This window comes from Canis lupus, chromosome 24 (genome assembly GCF_011100685.1).
Source record: "Canis lupus familiaris isolate Mischka breed German Shepherd chromosome 24, alternate assembly UU_Cfam_GSD_1.0, whole genome shotgun sequence".
NCBI lineage: Eukaryota > Metazoa > Chordata > Mammalia > Carnivora > Canidae > Canis > Canis lupus.
The window spans coordinates 6,908,086-6,926,230 of record NC_049245.1 but is presented as its reverse complement, the minus strand read 5'-3'; the positions used below and the strand labels follow the sequence as shown (position 1 = coordinate 6,926,230).

Genomic DNA, 18,145 nt, shown 5'->3' with positions numbered 1-18,145 from the left:
GCCGGTTGCATAAACCTTCACAGAGCAGAAATAAGCAAATGTTAATAGGACTGCATTCTTTGATACCAAGAATTCTTTGAACACCTGATATTAACAAACACAAAACTCTTAGGTAAAGCCAGTTCCTCTTCTGAACCAGAATGGGTTGTAAAGAATTGCCAAAGAAAATTACCAAGGAGGACTGGGGCCTTGTTCTTCAATAAAGATGTTCTCTTCTTTTCCATGGGAATTCTAGCCACATTTTGGTGCTAAAATGAATGTGCTCATGTCCTTCTGGCTCTTCACACTAAGTTGATAGAATGAAGGGACATTTAGTTTTAGTACAGTAGAAAGTTAAGAGGTAGAGGAAAGGGCAACCCATATTGAGGCTGGTTTTTTTTTTTTATTTTTATTTTTTAAGTGACACTTGAAGAAAAACTCTTTACAAATTATACTATGTAATTAAATGTAGGTCATTTAGAATATCCTAAGTGATACCACAAGAAAGAAGAGCACAGGTCCTCTGAACCGAGTATCAATGTGAAAAAGTCTTTGTAGTAATATATGAAAATTATACGGGGGAAAGGATCTTTGCAACTATTTGTCAATTACACAAGTATTCCAAGTGGCCTTTAGCTTTCAATTATAAGAGATTTCCCTCTTTGTTTCTGTGCTGAAATGACTTAATTTGCAAAGATTGTCCACTGGATGGGCATCTTTTTAATTTGCAGACTCTGAAAAGCACTGATTCATATATATATATATATATATATATATATATATATATATACATGGACATCTACTCTGAGTTTTTAAAGAAAGCATAAATAAAAATCGGGCTTGGTAAAGATAGATAAAAGTGACTTTCAAGTTTCAGAGTAATGAGTGAGCCAATCATAATGGAAAATAAATTATCATTTGCTTTAAAGTGGATAAAATACATATAAAATACTATTTTTTTAGAGTATGATAACCTTTAACAATAGTTTTTCATTCTCTTAAGAAAAATGTATAATATGTCAAATCCACTCACCAACCCATCCATTCATTCTTCTTCCCTCTTTTTGTTTAGCAAAGCAATAAAGGTACAATGGAAAAATAAGATGGAGGGAGGATTGAAGTGAAAGAGGAAGGAAGAGAAAAAAGAATGAAAAGATGGAGATTATAAATGGATGATGTCATTGCATCATTTTAAATTTTTTGCCATTATTAAAATTCCACACTCGAGTGTAACATTTGTTATAAAGCAATGAACTGACAATGATACATCATTACCCAAAGTTCATAGATTACATGAGGGTTCACTCTTGGTGTTGTATCATACAGAGTTGTTTTACTGCCCTAAAAATCTGTGTTCCATCCCCCTCATCCCTCCCTTCCCAAGCCCTGTTAACCACTGATCCTTCTATTGTCTCCATAGTTTTGCCTTTTTCAAATGTCATATAGTTAGAATCATACAGCATATAGTCTTTCCAGGTAGGCTTTTTTCACTTAGTAATAGATATTTAAGGTTCCCCCAAATCTATTCATGGCTTGATCCCTGGTCTCTTTTTAATGCTGGTCTCTTTTTAATGCTGGTCTCTATTTAACTCTCTGGATTATCCATTCATTTACTGAAGGACAACTTGGTTGCTTCCAAGTTTTGGCAATTAATTAATAAAGCTGCTATAAACATTTACATATAAGTTTTTGTGTGGACGTAATTTTTCATCTCATTTGGGCAAGCCACAAGGAGGGCAACTGATGAATTGAAAGAGTGTCTTTAGTTTTATAAGAAACTTTCACAGTGTCTTCCAAAGTGGCTGTATCATTTTGCATTCCCACCAGCAATGAATGAGAGTACCTATCGCTCCACATCCTCATCAACATTTGATGTCCTTAGTGTTTAAGATTTTGATCATTTTAATGGGTGTGGAGAGGTATCTCATTGTTATTTTAATTTGCAATTCCCTAATGACATGATGTTGATGAACATCTTTTTTATAAATTTACTTGCCACCTGTATGTCTTCTTTGTTAGGTGTCTGTTCAGGTCTTTGCCCATTGTTTTCTTTTCTTTTCTTTTCTTTTCTTTTCTTTTCTTTTCTTAAGATTTAACTGGTTATTCAACAGACATTTATTGAGATTCTATTAAGGGTCGGGTACTGTTCAAGGCACTAAGGAAACAAATACACAAGAAGGCTAGAATCCCTATCTTCACTGAACTTACCTTCTAGTAAAATATAAAACACTTAAACCAACAAATAAAAATTCCTTCCAACTACTGCTGTTGTGACCAAGAAACTACCAGGGGATCTGGTGGGGATTAATAGGGTAGGGCTGCTTCAACTTGGGGGAGGTCTTTCTGAGGAGAAGATATCTGAGCTGAAGGATGTGCTCCAAGCTCAGAGGTAGGTCAGCTGACTTAAATCACAGTCAATAAGGAAACAGAGATTGTGATTGCCAGCTTAGAGTTTTATATTACAAGCATAATTGACAATAATTTTTCCACTTTTCTTGTGCTTTGAGTCCCTTTGTTGTCAGCCATCACCCCATATAGGATGCCATAGTGGATGGGGCAGGAAGGAAGTTGAGGAAAGGGAAAAAAAATGTCAGGAGAGTAAAACTGTTTGAAGGCAATATGGAGGTACTTCCTTTCCCCCTCCATGTCTCCATGTGGATTTGGAAGTTATTATTCCTCTGGGAAACATCTGTTTTAATTTTGGTTTCTTAAACCAATGACTGTTCATGGAAACCAAAGTGGGACTCTCCTTCCAGTTGGAGACTCATACTCTTTGATGTGACCATGAAGCACCAACTTACATTGACACCATAAGATTTTTGTTGTATAAAATGACTTCTTGACAAGCAGTTTGCCTCTAAAGTTCATTCTTTCTCATACTTCCTTCTCTCCATGTTATGGCATGACTTACTCCCAGTATGTATGGTTTCTCATGTAATTGCAATAACTCTAAGAGTAGATATTAGTTCTGCCTAACTGAAGTACAGAGAGGGAAGAAACTTGCCAAGTTCACACAGAAACTGGTGTATCATGGAGATGGGACCAAGCCCAGGTCTGACTCTAGAATCTTCCACATTATTCCAATACTGCTGAGTTTTCTATCTCCCTTCTGAATCTTAGCCCCAGGTTCACAGTATTTTTATTTCTTCTGACTCCACGAAGCACCATGATGGAACAGCTGCCAAACTAGCTCAATACCCTCTAACACACCGACAGCCACTTATCCCGCTTCAAAACTGCTTTGCTACTGATGATGGTGGTAATGTACTAATAACAAAAAACAGTTAATGTGAATAACCAGATAACCAGATGGGAAAAAAAATCATTAATGAGAAGAAAATAGTCCTTAGTGTAAAGCATTTCTTAAATCTCTGCCTATGTTTGATAATTGTTCTACCATTATCCATTTTGTAAGATCAGCAGAATGTAGATGGAAAAGATGTTAAATTACCCATAGAATTGCTAGATATCTTTAAGATAGCTAAATGAGTGACATATCTTAAGGATTTTTACCTCCTGAAATTTACTTTGGAAGCTGAAAGGGCTCAACTTAGAAAATTGGGTCTAAACCCAATGATTCTATTGTTAGAAATTTAAGGTTTGAAGCTAACATAAAACTAAAGTAGGGCAGCTCGGGTGGCTCAGTGGCTTAGCGCCTGCCTTCAGCCCAGGGTGTGATCCTGGAGACCTGGGATTGAGTCCCACATCAGGCTTCCTGCATGGAGCTTGCTTCTCCCTCTGCCTGTGTCTCTGCCACTCTTTCTCTCTGTGTCTCTTATGAATAAATAAATAAAATCTTAAAAAAAAAAAAAAACTAAAGTAGGTTGAGGCCCTGTTGTTAGAAAAACCAGACTGTTTATGTTGCAGGCACCATAAGCCAGAAAAGTGACTCTTGGCAGTGGGGGGGGGGGGGGGGGGGGGGGGGCAGTAGTGGTGGCATCAATACTGACAACCATCACTAATACCCATATTTGGTAGATAAGACATTTGAACTATTAAGACTTTTTTTTTTAAAACAACTCTTCATTTACTGCACTATTTCCATTAGAAAGGAAAATGCCTATAAACTCTGGGCATCCCTTTATTGCTAGAAAAAGACAGAAGAGATGAGAAGAGAGGAGAAGAGAAGAGGAGAGGAGAGGAGAGGAGAGGAGAGGAGAGGAGAGGGAAGAGGTGAGGGGAGAGGGGAGGGGAGGAGAGAGGAGATACATCAGGTGTTAGGAGATACATCAGGTGTCAGCTGGGGACCCCACAGTGAGCAGTCTTATACTCAGTGATAGGGAGATATGCAAAGAGAACTGATGAACTGGGAATAAAAGCTATGGAAATGTAGAGGACATGAGCTCATTTCATAATGATTCTATGCCTTTTACCTTTTTACAATGGATAATAGCTTGGCCATGATGGAATGGTCCGAAAACATTTCTAGCTTTCACATTATAATTTTAGAGGTTGAAAGAAAGGCTGATATTAGAGCAAGAGACTCTTGGTATCTGCCAGGTGTCACCATGAATAAGGATATTCCCATAATGTCAGTGGCTCTGCCCCCAGATGCTGATTTTGCCAGTACATGTGACAAACTGAGATACTCCTATTGTTACACGTTATGGCTGCTGGTGGGGGTGCTCTTTTGTCCTTCTCTGGCTCTTCAGCACATCTAAAACATGCTCCATTACTGTTGTCATGGTCACTACCACTGCCATTACTATTGGCTTCACTGTTATTACTGCACCAGCCAGCAGTCTGGAGTGTTCTCTGTACCAGAATCCATGCTATGTGCATGATCCCCTTCAACCCTAAGGTCAATTCAAGGGAGGTGGTGCTCTTATTTATCCTCATTTTGCAGATAAGGAAGCAGAAGTAGTGACATTAAAAAACCTCAAAGGGGCAGATGACCTGACCCAAGGACCACACATTTTATATCCTTAATCAGGCCCTAGCTTATGAGATAAAAATGGGGAAGAGGGAAAGAAGTAGCCTTGGGTTTGCTGCATGTTCTTGGTACTTTCAAGAAAACTTCCTAGAAATCTCTCAGGTTCCTACTTCCAAAAGTGGCTGTATTATTCTTGAAAGCTTTATCGTTTTAGAGGATTTCACTTGTTTTCATTAATTACAGATTACTCCTTGAAATGACAGACTTTTAACATGATTAGCAGAAACATCTCCAAGTAGATGATAATGTTCCCTGAAATTAGTAACCAAAAATGCACCTCTCACCAATCAACAAAAGCAAAACAAAAAATTCATTAATTTGGGGCTAATGTGGATAGATTTTCTGATATTCATTGAATAATTCAATGAATCTGTGAGGCATGTGTAGTAATATCATAGGAGGTTAAGTATTCAGTGAGATGTCAATATTGCTGCTGTCAAGTCACTTAAGAGCACAAAAGGGAAGATGTGAGACAAACACATCATTTGGTACAAACCAAACAAGTGACAGGAGTCTTAACAGAAGTGGAGGTGAGGTTTCCTGGATATTATAGAACTGTACTGCTCAAGATGTGCTCTGTGTTTTAGACACTTATATTGCAGTTTAACAGAGTATTTTCATGTCTACTGAATCAATGTGTAGTAAAAAAGAAGGGAGGATGTAGTGGGGCTCTTGGGGGGGCACAGTCAGTTAAGTGTCCGACACTTGGTTTCAGCTCAGGTCATGATCTCAGAGTAATGAGATCCAGTCCCACAACAAGGAGTCTGCTTGATATTCTCTCTCCCTCCCCCTTTCTCTCTCAAATAAATAAGTAAATCTTAAAAAAAAAAAGAACTCTGCTTGCATTTTGTATGACCTATTTAATTTTTTCATTTCATGTTTCTAGTAATTCTCATTCATTTTGCAAAAGTGCTGATAAATGATCAACTGTAAATAACTGGTTCTTTACCACTGAAGCCTGAGAAGTGGTATATTCTAGAGCGATGTTTAAGGCCTAGTGTCAATAAGTATCATACCACATTTTACTTATTAGAACTCAATCTGACATTCATTTGGATATACATATCCATACATTACCGTTTTTTATATATAATACCTGCATATACTATTTAAAGTCACAAAAATCTCTTTAAAGATATTCTGAGTTTATACTCTGGTAATTCAAATAGGAAATAAATCTGCATAAGAATAATGTGACATCAGGCTAAAGATATGCTTTAAAAACACACAAGCCATAACCAATTGAGATTCAGAACCTTTGGGATCCCTGGGTGGCGCAGCGGTTTGGCGCCTGCCTTTGGCCCAGGGCGCGATCCTGGAGACCCGGGATCGAATCCCACGTCGGGCTCCCGGTGCATGGAGCCTGCTTCTCCCTCTGCCTGTGTCTCTGCCTCTCTCTCTCTCTCTCTGTGTGTGTGACTATCATAAATAAATAAAAAAAAATTAAAAAAAAAAAAAAAAAAGAGATTCAGAACCTTTGATGAGCCATGAAGTGAATATTTAAAAATCAACAATTAATGATGAGCATTTTTTCTTAAATGAAAAAAGACAAGGTTATAATGAAAGACCATTCCTATCGCCAAGGCCAACTAAAAGATGACGTAAAAAGAGATGAGGAACACTGTTGTTCCAGAAATTTTTCAGCTGTAGAATACTGCTTGGCACAGAGTAGGTAGGTGCTCAATAACTGCTGAATGAAAAAAAAAAAGATATTTAATAATATATAACCAAGCAGTGGATCTTAGTTATTAACATTGGGATATAATGCTGGAAGATGTTTCCTTAAAGGAAAAGACATTTTTTTATGGGAAGACCCAATTCTGTTCTAAACTTAGAGCATGCAGATTCTTAAGAGAGCGGCTTGCTCTGAAAGATGCTCCAGTATGAGCTGAGGCTTTGTCAGTGACTAGGTGTAAGACCTTCTTTATCCTCCTCCTCAGGACTTGATTTCTTTGCCTATACAACGGAGATAATAGAGCTCACTTCACAAGCTAACTGGGAGGAGTAGATGACATGTTATACAAGCATTTCACTCATGCCTGGTACTTATTAAGCACCTAAGAAATGGGAAATAGCAGTAGTATTATGTGGAAGCATGTGATGCTGTCAATTTTGCACCATTCTGACCTACAACAATGGCAGTTTCTTATGTTTTGACTTAATATTAATGGTATCTGGCTTCAAATACAGTAAAAAGAACCTTTCTGCTAAAAATAATTCATCAGGCAGAGATTGATGTATTCGTTTCCTGTCACCTCCACTATTGTATCTGCCAACGTATGTCTCCTGGGCTGCTGTCCAAGTTACAAGAAGGGATGTATGAGCCTGGGAAGCATGTCACACGTGTTGCTATCAGAATCCTCTGACTGCCTAAGGGGAGGGTCTGCCTATGACATGCATACCTACACTGCTCTGGTTCCTTCAGGGCCATAAGGGAAGCCAGAGGGAGATCCTTCCATCTTACAAACCCTCAAAGATTCTATGGCTCTTTGTGAGCCAAAGTGCTGGGCGGCTTTCTCGAGCATGAGATGCTGGCCCTGCAACTTTGTGTGGGTGGAGCACATACAAAGTTTATCAGTGAGAGATATCACTGGACACTATATTTCTACCCCTCCATTCACCATCATCATCTTCTTACTCGCTTCTGCCTTGTATGGGGCAGTATAAGCAATGCTACAAGCCCCAGGCTCCCACATTCATACCACTACCACCACCATACACATTGCTAATATACCTCTTTTCCAAAACATCCCAGGACATTTAGAAATTCTTGTTACTACCCCTCATTTTACAAATAATTATTATAACAGGATATATAATGTGGTGATAAATATAGTTTCTTTCTATGTCTTTAATATGAAAATATTTTATATTTTCTATCAACAGACTCTGAACACTATCAATGTTGATAGATGTAAATAAACACAAGGCCCAAATCATGGAAATATTTTAATAGAAAGGCAGATTCAAAACCCACTGAATGTCTGCTTAATACACTGCTTTATACAGCCTACTTAGGGTAAGGAGGTTTATAAAGTTGCATTTCTAGATTTAAAAAATTGTCAGACAATTCCTTTTGAGCGAACACTATGTATACCAGTGTGTACTAGCTCAAATGTGGCCTACTAAAATCCATTTTTCTGTATATGTTTATGTACTTAGTTTTATCTCTAGGTAAAGTTTCATATAGGAATTTAAAATATACGCTCTTGGACATAAATGTCTTATTTCTCTTTATATTCTATATAATATGTATAGTGAATTAAATTCAACAGGAAACTCAGGGAAAGTAATTATGTTAATCTTCACATGAAAATACACTAAATCAAATGGTGACTTCTGATGTCAGATGAAAAAAAAAATAGTCACCCAGCATAATACCCTCCAGTTCCATCCACGTCAAAGCAAATGGTGGGTATTATGCTGAGTGAAATAAGTTAATTGGAGAAGGACAAACATTATATGGTCTCATTCATTTGGGAAATATAAAAAATAGTGAAAGGGAATAAAGGGGAAAGGAGAAAAAATAAGTGGGAAATATCAGAAAGGGAGACAGAACATGAAAGACTCCTAACTCTGGGAAACGAACTAGGGGTGGTGGAAGGGGAGGTGGGCAGGGGTGGGGGTGAATGGGTGACAGGCACTGAGGGGGGCACTTGACGGGATGAGCACTGGGTGTTATTCTGTATGTTGACAAATCGAACACCAATAAAAAATAAATTTATTAAAAAAATAGTCACAATAGTCATGGGAAATTAACTCAAGAATCTCAGATTAATTTTTCCATTAAAGTGAAATTAAATCACACTCACTCTTGAAAAGGACGTGATATTCTAAGATTTAACCATCATGTTAGGAGAAATACATTTAATTTAAAACTAAGGGCTTATTTCCACAAGGTGTGGGATCCATTCTTCAAAGGCTATCACCGCCAGCCCAGGTGGCTCAGCGGTTTAGCGCCGCCTTCAGCCCAGGGCCTGATCCTGGAGACCCGGGATCGAGTCCCACGTGAGGCTCCCTGCATGGAGCCTGCTTCTCCCTCCGCCTGTGTTTCTGCCTCTCTCCTCTCTCTCTCTCTCTCTCTCTCTGTATCTCTCATTAATAAATAAATAAAATTAATAAAAAAAGAATAAAGGCTATCGCCACATGTAGATAACAGTCATGGGCAATGGAAGGGGTCCTTGTATAAGCAGAGACGTTAACACAGAACTCTGTTCAACAGTTGCTGGGTTTAGTCGGGCTAAATTATTAGGGGTGAGAGACTGAAAGAACAAACATGGGTCCACCTAAATACCAGGAATGAAAGAGGATCCTGTGCTGGGCTCTGACCCTGAAAGCTGGAATGGAAAGAGAAGAGTCACCAAGGACAGAGCTCACAAATGCACAGTACACAGGATGCCCAATCTGTTGTGGCAAAGCTGGGTGTCATGTGAATTTAAATGGAGCCCTGCGAAGCTAGGGATGACAACAGTGTATTTCCTATTGGTTTATAAACTTATTTTTACATACTATCGTCCTCCACGTTTCAATTAAAGGTAAGTCTAGGTAGCTGAGGTAGGTAAAGGGTAGGTAAAGAAAACCATTACCAGTTCTATTCTTATTTTTACATTTTTTGTATGATACAATCAAACCTCTCAGAGACCTTAATTGAGCAGGCTCACCATGATAATCTTTCCCTTGAAGGCAAATTCTTCAGTTGAAGGCAAATTCTTCAGTTGGGTATCAGGGTCATGCAAACTCATAGAATGATTTTTAGAAACCTGCCATGACTCATTCAAGGCTCAGACTTTGTAGATCTAGGACATCTTCAAACACCTAGCTCTTATAGTAGAACTCAAATGCCAGTAAGGATGGCTACCGCATGAAACTCTTCTTTCTTCAGAGCAGTTCTATATGAGGATCTCAAAACTCTAAACTGCCCCTCGTGGACCACAATCTCCTAATTTTTAATTTCTCTCTGTTTTCCACTTCTCCCCCTCTTTTGCTCTCACTGGACCCTCCACCCTCTGGATGTTTCCCTAATCCTTGGTTCCTTGGCATTAGGTGGACCCCATGGGCAGCCACTTCAAACTGGCTGTCACTAAGAATAAGAATAACTCCTAATTTTTATGTAGTACTTCATGATTCATGATTCAGAAAGGGCTCTCTTGGGCCTACTCTTACCTGAGTTCACTTGCAATAGGTCTTATTATTATTATTAATTATTATTATTATTATTATTTTTGGTATTATTCTTTTTAAAGAAGGAGCAAAGAGGACTTTGAGAGGGCCCATGAAAGCTTGCTGACATGAGACTGCAGCCAGTTGTTAGTAATTTTATCCTACCTACCTTGGTGGCAAGAGATACAACCCAGGGCACCCATGACTATGTGCCTTAGCACACAGACTCAACCTCATTAGCATCAGATTCCAACCAAATAAGCAAGTCTATCTTGAAAAGAAATGCAAATCATATAAAGCAGTCAACAATGCGTACTGGCAGTGAGGCACTCCGAAAAACAACAGTTGTGTTGAACCAAAGTTCTATATGTAACTGGCTTAGAAGATTAAAATAAGTCAAACAAAACCTAACCATGACTAAAATAGGGATGTGTCTTTTTGCTTCCAATTCTCTCAAAAAAGTAACAATAATGCAGTACTATATATCTTCAGTTAATTAATTCAAGGTTTTTTTGTAGCAAGCTTTTGTACCTCATTCTGTATTACAGACCATCTGTCTCTGTGAATAGTTAGTTCTCCCCCACAGACTGCTTCCTAACCCTTAGAATAAATGTTATCTCCTTCAAAGCCAGAAAAATGTTCTGTTAGACCAGAGGGGGGGATGAGGACTTACATTTCAAATAAACAGATACTGTTATTATCATCTACACCACCCCCACCTCTGGTGTTAATGAAGCAGCACTTTCACACCCCTAACAAGACCCATGGTGTTCATGACAGAACAGTTCTCACTGGTCAATCAGATGGCCAAATTTCTACCTAGAGAAAGAAAAGCTTAGTTCTATTACCTCTAAGTGACTTCGCCTCTCAGCAATCACACGTTCATCCTTGTTTCCAAATAGTTTCTTTGGAGGGAACTCAAGGGTAGCAAGCTGAAATACATATTTTATAAGAGATGTATTAATATTACACTTTTGATCCTTGGGTTTTTATTAATCTATTATTTGGAGTCTCTATCATGGGGTAAAGGGAAGAAGTTGGAAGTTTAAAGATGGTAGGTCCTCCCTTGCTTTGTCACCAACCGACTGTGTGACCTTGAACAGACAGGGCAAGATTCCACAACAGTCAAATGAGAAGGAGGGATGGGAACTCAAAGGAAGAGCAGGTCTGAGTCTCATTTCATCTCAGACAACATATTACACTCTTTGTCAGATGGCACTTCACAAGTTTTATTTGTTAAAACACAAGTTTCTTCTTTTAGTCCCCTTCTTATACTAGAATTCAATTATTTTGTGCTGAGATAAGAATTTGAAAACTTAACTTGCACACTACCCGAGCATTTTGTAAAATAGTTCTGAGACCATTGTTCAGGTTCTTTAAACATTCTATATTGCCTTTTTTATAGCTACTGTTACAAATGAAGAATTGCTGTGTGAAAAGAGGACCTCTCCTTGAATCTTTTCACCTTGTTTCGTAGAGAATAAAGGTTCAGAATTTGTTTTTAGCCAGGTCTTGGGATTTCATAGTTATTTTCTTTGTGCTTCTCTTCTTGGAGGTATTAAAATCGTAATAAAAAGATAAGTTTTATTATAGACTAGGAGGCAAGAAAGAACTCTATAATCTGGTGGGAACCTGCCCAGCCAGTGCTGCTCTGGTTGAATGAATGCTGAGCAGCAATAATTGCTGGTGTTGATGAAATTCACTACTTCCTGCCTTCCTCACCTTGTCAGGTTCAGACAATTTGAGAAGCCAAGAAAAAATTACCAAGAAAAAATTAACAACATTTCTTCCACAGTACAAGTCATACAATATGCCACAAAAGCCCTATTTTATACATATGTAAATCTCTTATTTGATTTAAATTTTATTACCAAAGGAATCAAAAATTAAGAAGTAGCATCTTTCTATGTGTGTGTGTGTGTGTGTGTATATATATACACACACACACATACAGATATGTACACACAGGGCTTTAAAAACTTAATACTATAGTATAAGAATAGACATAAAGTGCACATATCGTAAGTGAACAACGTGATGAATTTTCAGCACCTCAACACACTGTAACCACCAGCCAGATCAAGAAAGAGAACATGCCCAGCACCCAGGAACCCACCAAGCACTACCAGTCATGCCCTCTTGCCTTCTACAAAGGTTGACTAGCCTGATTTCCAACAAGTGCAACTCAGCATTGCCTATTTTTGAACTTTCTGTAAATAGTATCATGCAGCATGAACTCCTTTGTATCTGCCTTCACCACGCTACCTCACGTTTGTGAGATTCATTCACGTTGCTGTGTGTACCAATAGCTTGATCTTTCTTGTGGCTGTATACTATTCCATTATATGAACATTCCACCATTTATTTTTTCAACTGTCTCTTGTTATATGGGGCTTTTGGTTTCTAGTTTTTGGCCATTTGGAATTGTGCTGTTACGAACATTATTCTCTAAAGGCATTCCAATGAGCATATGCAGGGATTTCTGCTGGTCAGAGTCTTAGGAATAAAAATGCTGGGTTACAGGATATGAAAGTGTTCAGCTATATTTGATATTATCAGATGGTTTTCCAAAGTGGTTTAACTACCTGACACTCCCATCAGCAGTGACTGAGAGAGATCCAGTTGCTTCAGATTCTCACCCACATCTGGTGCTGTGGTATTGCATCTTCGCAATTCTGGTAGGTATGCAGTAATTTCTACTGTGGTTCAAGTTTGCATTTTTCTAATGAGGAATGATGTTGGAGCATCCCTTCACATGCTCATTGACCATCTGGGCAGTCATTTTTGGGAATTGTCTGTTCAACTCTTTTGGTCATTTTTTTTTAGGTATCTTTTTCTTATCAAAAGTAATTCTTCCTTTTTACTCTCTTTAAGGTATCTTTGATGACTTTATGGTCCTTTTTTAAAGTTAATTGCAGTTGGACAAATGTTTACTGCCTTCACACTCTAGCATTCTTCTCTACCAAAGCTGAGAAAACTTGGGGTGGATGAGGTGTGGCACCTCTCCTCCTTCTGTTAACAGGTTCTAATTCTGTTGCTGACACTGGGAGCTTTAGAGTCAGTTCAAGGTAAAGTTAAAGACAATGGACACTGATTTAAGACAGACCAAGTCTGAATCTTGGCCTTACTGCTATCTAGCTGCCCAGTCAGGTTTCTCTCAGCCTAAATATTCTCTGCTGAAAAGAAGGCAATGATACTAAACTTCACCAGGTTTCTGTGAAGATTTAATGGAATAACAACAAATGGACCTTAGCTAGTGTTCTTATTTGTTAGAGATATGCTCATTACTAAGAAAGCATCATGCCATTTGGTCCTGGGCTCTCTCTCCATCTCTGCATTGGTGATGTGATTTCAAGGAGCAAAAAGTTTTCTGGAACTCTGGCCTCACTGGCACAAGCACACTTCTTGTATGTTGCAGTTTAGAGGAGACAGGTACAACAGAGCTCGTCTTTTGAACTTCATCCAGCCCTGATTTTATCTTGTACAAGTGTGTTTCCCACCCCCCCAACGCGGTGATGCCAAAACCTTGGCAGGCATGCTTTCACAGTTGGTTTTGTCATTTTCTTATATGGCTGATGAAGTGATGTGGTTTCTGTCAGGGGAAATTTATAGTCACACTTGCATGCTCAATCAGAAATGGCTCACAAAGAGGACTTTAGGCAGCTGAACCAGGTGGGGAGTGAGCATTTAAATATCCCTGTCATCAATAGGAATACTCTAGGTGAAGGATAACATTTTCTGCTGTTAATATCCACCCCGCGAAATAAGCAGGTATAAATTATGGGTCATACTGTTGTTCAGATTTTTAGGAAGAAAAGGGCACCTGTTAACAACTTTCAGACATATAATCAGAGGACTATCATATTCAACCATTTAAACTTTTGAGACAAGGAAACACAGTTCCAGACTCAGAAGGGAGGGTGCCAATCACACTTTGCTCTTCCTACTCTCCGCTGGGTGTCCCAGGCCAGTGATACAGAGAAATGGAGACCTAGGTAGGCAGGCAGGGCTATGATTCTTGCCTGGCTGTGGCATGGTCTTTGGGATCCTAGGCATGTACCTGTCCTTCCCCTTACCTGGGCCTGCTTCCTCACTGTGAAACAGGAAACAATCATCTTTTAGCTGTAGAATATGAATATTATTTGCTTTTAAGGTAGTCTTGACGAGTGGGTGGGTGAGGAACTAGGACTCAACATAGGCTGAGGGAAACCTGGCAATCTGAGAGGCACTCAGACTGCATACCTCATCAACCTCATTAAATTCCTGTTGACAACTGGATTGCATTCCTGCCCAGGTGTTCAATTCCACAGCCCTACCCTGGCCAGGTCTGACAGTGTCTATTGCCAGGGCTAAGCAAGGAAAGGATAACTTGCTTCTGGAAACAAACAATCCTGCCCAAAACAAAGATGAGGAGGAGCCAGATTCCTCATGTGTGAAATGAGGAAAGTACTGGTATCTGCGTCACGGGGTTGCTGCAATAATACATTGAGATAATGCCATAAACCACTTAGCACAACCCCTGACACCTGGTAAATGGCAGTGTAGCATAAAGGTTCCCATTTCTCAAGGGGCCTTCACTACATGAGTTCTCATCCTCATGGCAACCTGTGAGGAAGGAAGGGATTTCCATCCCAATAGGTCAGAATAAAATTGAGTTGCAGAAAGTTGATCAATCCAAGATCATGCAGTGGGGACAAGCCAAGCTGGGAAACAATCCCAGGAAACTCTCAGTTCAGCTTTTCCCCCCAGGGAAAAAGTTGCACCCCCCAGGTTCTTGGTTTTGGACTCCTCCAGAGGGCTGAACTTGTAAAGTTGATTCCTGCCCCAGACTTGCCAAAGGAGACTCTCTGGGATGGAGCCCAGGAACTTAAACTTTATAAAGATAAGGAACCTACATCTTATATACATTAGGAAACTGAAGTGCAGTGACCACTTTTCATCAAGTGTGGGCCTGGGACAGAATTCACAGTCTGACTCTAGAGCAGCAATCAGAGACTTCCTGGAGGAGGTGGCAGCATTTGACAATGTGGGTCTCAAAAGGAAGAGAGGGTACAAAGGGGGAGGGTACAGCACAAATTATGGCTTAGAGTGGGAAGGGCCAGGCAACAGCTGTTCAGGATTGCTCATGCTCCCAAATCCCCAGGGAGCCACCACTGCAGCCTTTCCCTAAAAGTCCAGGAATAGACACTTCTGAGCCAATCTGAGCTTTTGGGAGAGGAGCCTGCCATGCTGTTGCCTCCGACAAGCAGGGCAGCAGTCAATGCTTTTTTTCTTAAAACAGTAATGTTATAAAAATCCCTAGAAGAGTTTAGGAACCTGGAATAGAGAAGAGGCTCAACTTACTCTCTCTCCAAGTACAAAGTGACTACTGCCTCATTTATTTTAAAACAGACAGCAAAAGCAATCCTCCGTAGATTTCATTTCTGGACTGTGAATTACTTAAATGGTTCGAATATTTTTTAAAAAAGGATGATTTACCAAGAGCAACAGCACCACTGGTCAGGATAGATAAAGTACTTGGAGAGCCAAAAGAAGCAAACAAAGAAATGGACAAGAAAGAAACAAAAAAAAAGAGAAACTCTTCCATTTTGCTGAAAGTGTTGCTCTGTGAAAAGTATTATTTCCAACAAATTAAGAATACAAGAAAGGATTAAAATGGGGGTGATTCCAAGCTGTCCCTGACTTTTCCACTCATGTCTGAAATACATCAGCATATTTTGTTTGCCTGCATGGTTTTTTTCATTTTAAACAGAAATTTTTAAATAAGATAAATTATATTATCTGGGCATTTTCATTTCTTCTCAGGTTCTTTATATTGACAAATTTTCATTTTTATAGTCTCATTTTTTAATCTAGCAGATGGTCTAGATTTGATTTCCATGAGAAACACCGTCAGGAACAGTGAATGGCAATCTGTAGGTGGAGGAGAGAGTCCTCTTTGATTTCCTTTGTAACCTATGACAAAGGAAATACAGTGTCCTACATTTCTCAAAATCACAGTTGCTTAAGTCCTATGTTCCTTACAATAACTAAATTCTAGAGGGACTCAGGTAAATAGTTCTGATTCATATACAAATTGCCAATATATTGGGATTCAGTAACAAGGGAGAAATAATTTTCTTTCTATAAGATTTCATTTTTGTGAAGAACAAGTACCCTCATTTTTCCCTTTTAACTTTCACAGAGAGAGTGTCTCATGGTGAAAAGTATGATTCTAACAAAAATAATCTTTCTACAACCCATACAATGTAAGAAAACAGTTCTGGTTAAAGTCGGTGGGGCTCATCTCCTTCAAAAGTACCAGAAAGAACAAAAGAGATGAAAAGGGAATACTTTGTCTCCAAACCAATAAACTGCCACAGCCCCCAATGCAGGCCAGGTGGACTCAGGGAAAGCACTGTGGGGCTGCCATGGGCCTCCCTTGCTTCACATAGACTACTGGCACCATGAGCGATCCCACCAATGCAAACATCCAAACTCTGAGGTATTCCATTACACTGTGATTAGAGAGACTATATCTAGGAACAAGGAAAAGTGGGGGAAGAGGACACCTGCAGCAAAAAGGAAGGTGGGTAGGAGCTGTGGGGGGGGAAGAATGTGGAAAAGCTCACAGCGTTAGAGGGAAGAAAGGTCTAAGGGCCAGCATTTGACTCTACAATGACCCCACAGCCCTCCTAAACACCAGAAAATATGAGAACATGTATCTCAAAGGGAAAGAAAAAACCGGTGGAAAGAAATTCAGAAATATTTCAGGCAGCAGTTTAGGCAAGTAGTAGGTTGCTGCCTTCATCATCCCCAATATTTGTCCCCTCCTTGCCCTCCAGTGATACACTGGTGTTTCCCTCAACAATTAGTCCACTTAACTTAAAGATGAGAAATAAGGGGAGCCTGGGTGGCTGAGGTCATGATCCTAGGGTCCTGGGATGGAACCTGGCATTGAGCTCCCTTCTCAGCATGGAGTCAGCTTCTCCCTTTCCCTTTGTCCCCACTCCCCCCTCCCCACTTGTTCTTTCTCAAATAAATAAAATCTTTTTTTTAAAGATTTTATTTATTTATTCATAGACACAGAGAGAGAGAGAGAGAGAGAGAGAGAGAGGCAGAGACACAGGTGGAGGGAGAGGGAGAAGCAGGCTCCATGCAGGGAGCCCGACGCGGGACTCGATCCCGGGCCTCCAGGATCACACCCCAGGCTGCAGGCGGCACCAAACCGCTGCGCCACGGGGGCTGCCCAATAAAATCTTTTTTATTAAGAAAAGGACAAACAATTAGGAGCACCTGGGTGGCTTACTCAGGTTGAGCACCCAACTCTTGATTTGGGCTCAGGTCATGATCTCCGGGGTGGGACTGAGCCCCATGTCAGGCTCCTTGCTCAGCACAGAGTCTGCTTCAGATTCTACCTCTCCTTCTCCTCTGCCCCTCCCCTGGATATCTCTCTCCTTCTCTCTCTCTTTATATATATACATATATATATGGAAATAAAAATCTTAAAGAAATAAAAATCCTAAAAAAAAAAAAAAAAAGGATGAGAAATAATCAGAAAGAACCAAAACTGGAAATTAACTGGAACTATGACTAAATAAGTGAAATGAGAAGAGGATGAGTAAAATATTAAGCAAAGGCAGACAAAGAACATACACCACATGAAAAACTGGCCACAGCCAGCCAGGAAGCACTCAGACAAGAAGTTACCCATGGTCTTAGAGGAACAACAGAAATCATCTCAAAAGAAGAGCCCAAAGAAGTAAGTACACAGGTTGAAAGAAGAGACTACAAGGGGAAAAGGGGTGGAAGAGTGAGCCAGCTCATGAAGAAATAGCTGATTCTAGGATTGGGACAGGGGATATGTAAACTGAGCCTGAAGCATCTTGCAGTGCCTGAAAGGAATAACCCAAGAATAAGACCACCATGATGGAATGTTATGGAAGAACACAAGCATTCACTTAAAGAGCTCCCAGAGGCCAAAGACAGAACCATCTGGAAAACAAAATTAAAAAAAAAAAAAAAAAGCACTGGCTTATAACCAAAATATGACTGGATAAGCAAACAATTGAATAAAAAAATAAATACATAAAA

General features: G+C 39.5%; 1 protein-coding gene across 13 annotated transcripts in view; it reads right to left on the bottom strand.

Moving 5' to 3' along the window:
• Positions 1 to 18,145, bottom strand: part of KIF16B (kinesin family member 16B) — a 314,926-nt gene that overhangs the window by 37,277 nt on the left and 259,504 nt on the right. For 10 of the 13 annotated variants that reach the window (XR_005377520.1, XR_005377521.1, XR_005377522.1 and 7 more), the window contains one exon: positions 10,921 to 11,004. The exons of 1 other annotated variant lie outside the window; for it this stretch is intronic. Coding sequence is in view for 5 of the 12 variants with exons in the window: in XM_038571562.1 (XP_038427490.1) it covers positions 10,921 to 11,004 (84 nt within the window). In the remaining 7 variants the exon portion in view is untranslated. Of the gene's footprint in view, positions 1 to 172; positions 287 to 10,920; positions 11,005 to 18,145 lie in introns of all 13 variants that reach the window. 2 more of the 13 variants (XM_038571565.1, XM_038571567.1) reach the window with 2 other exon arrangements.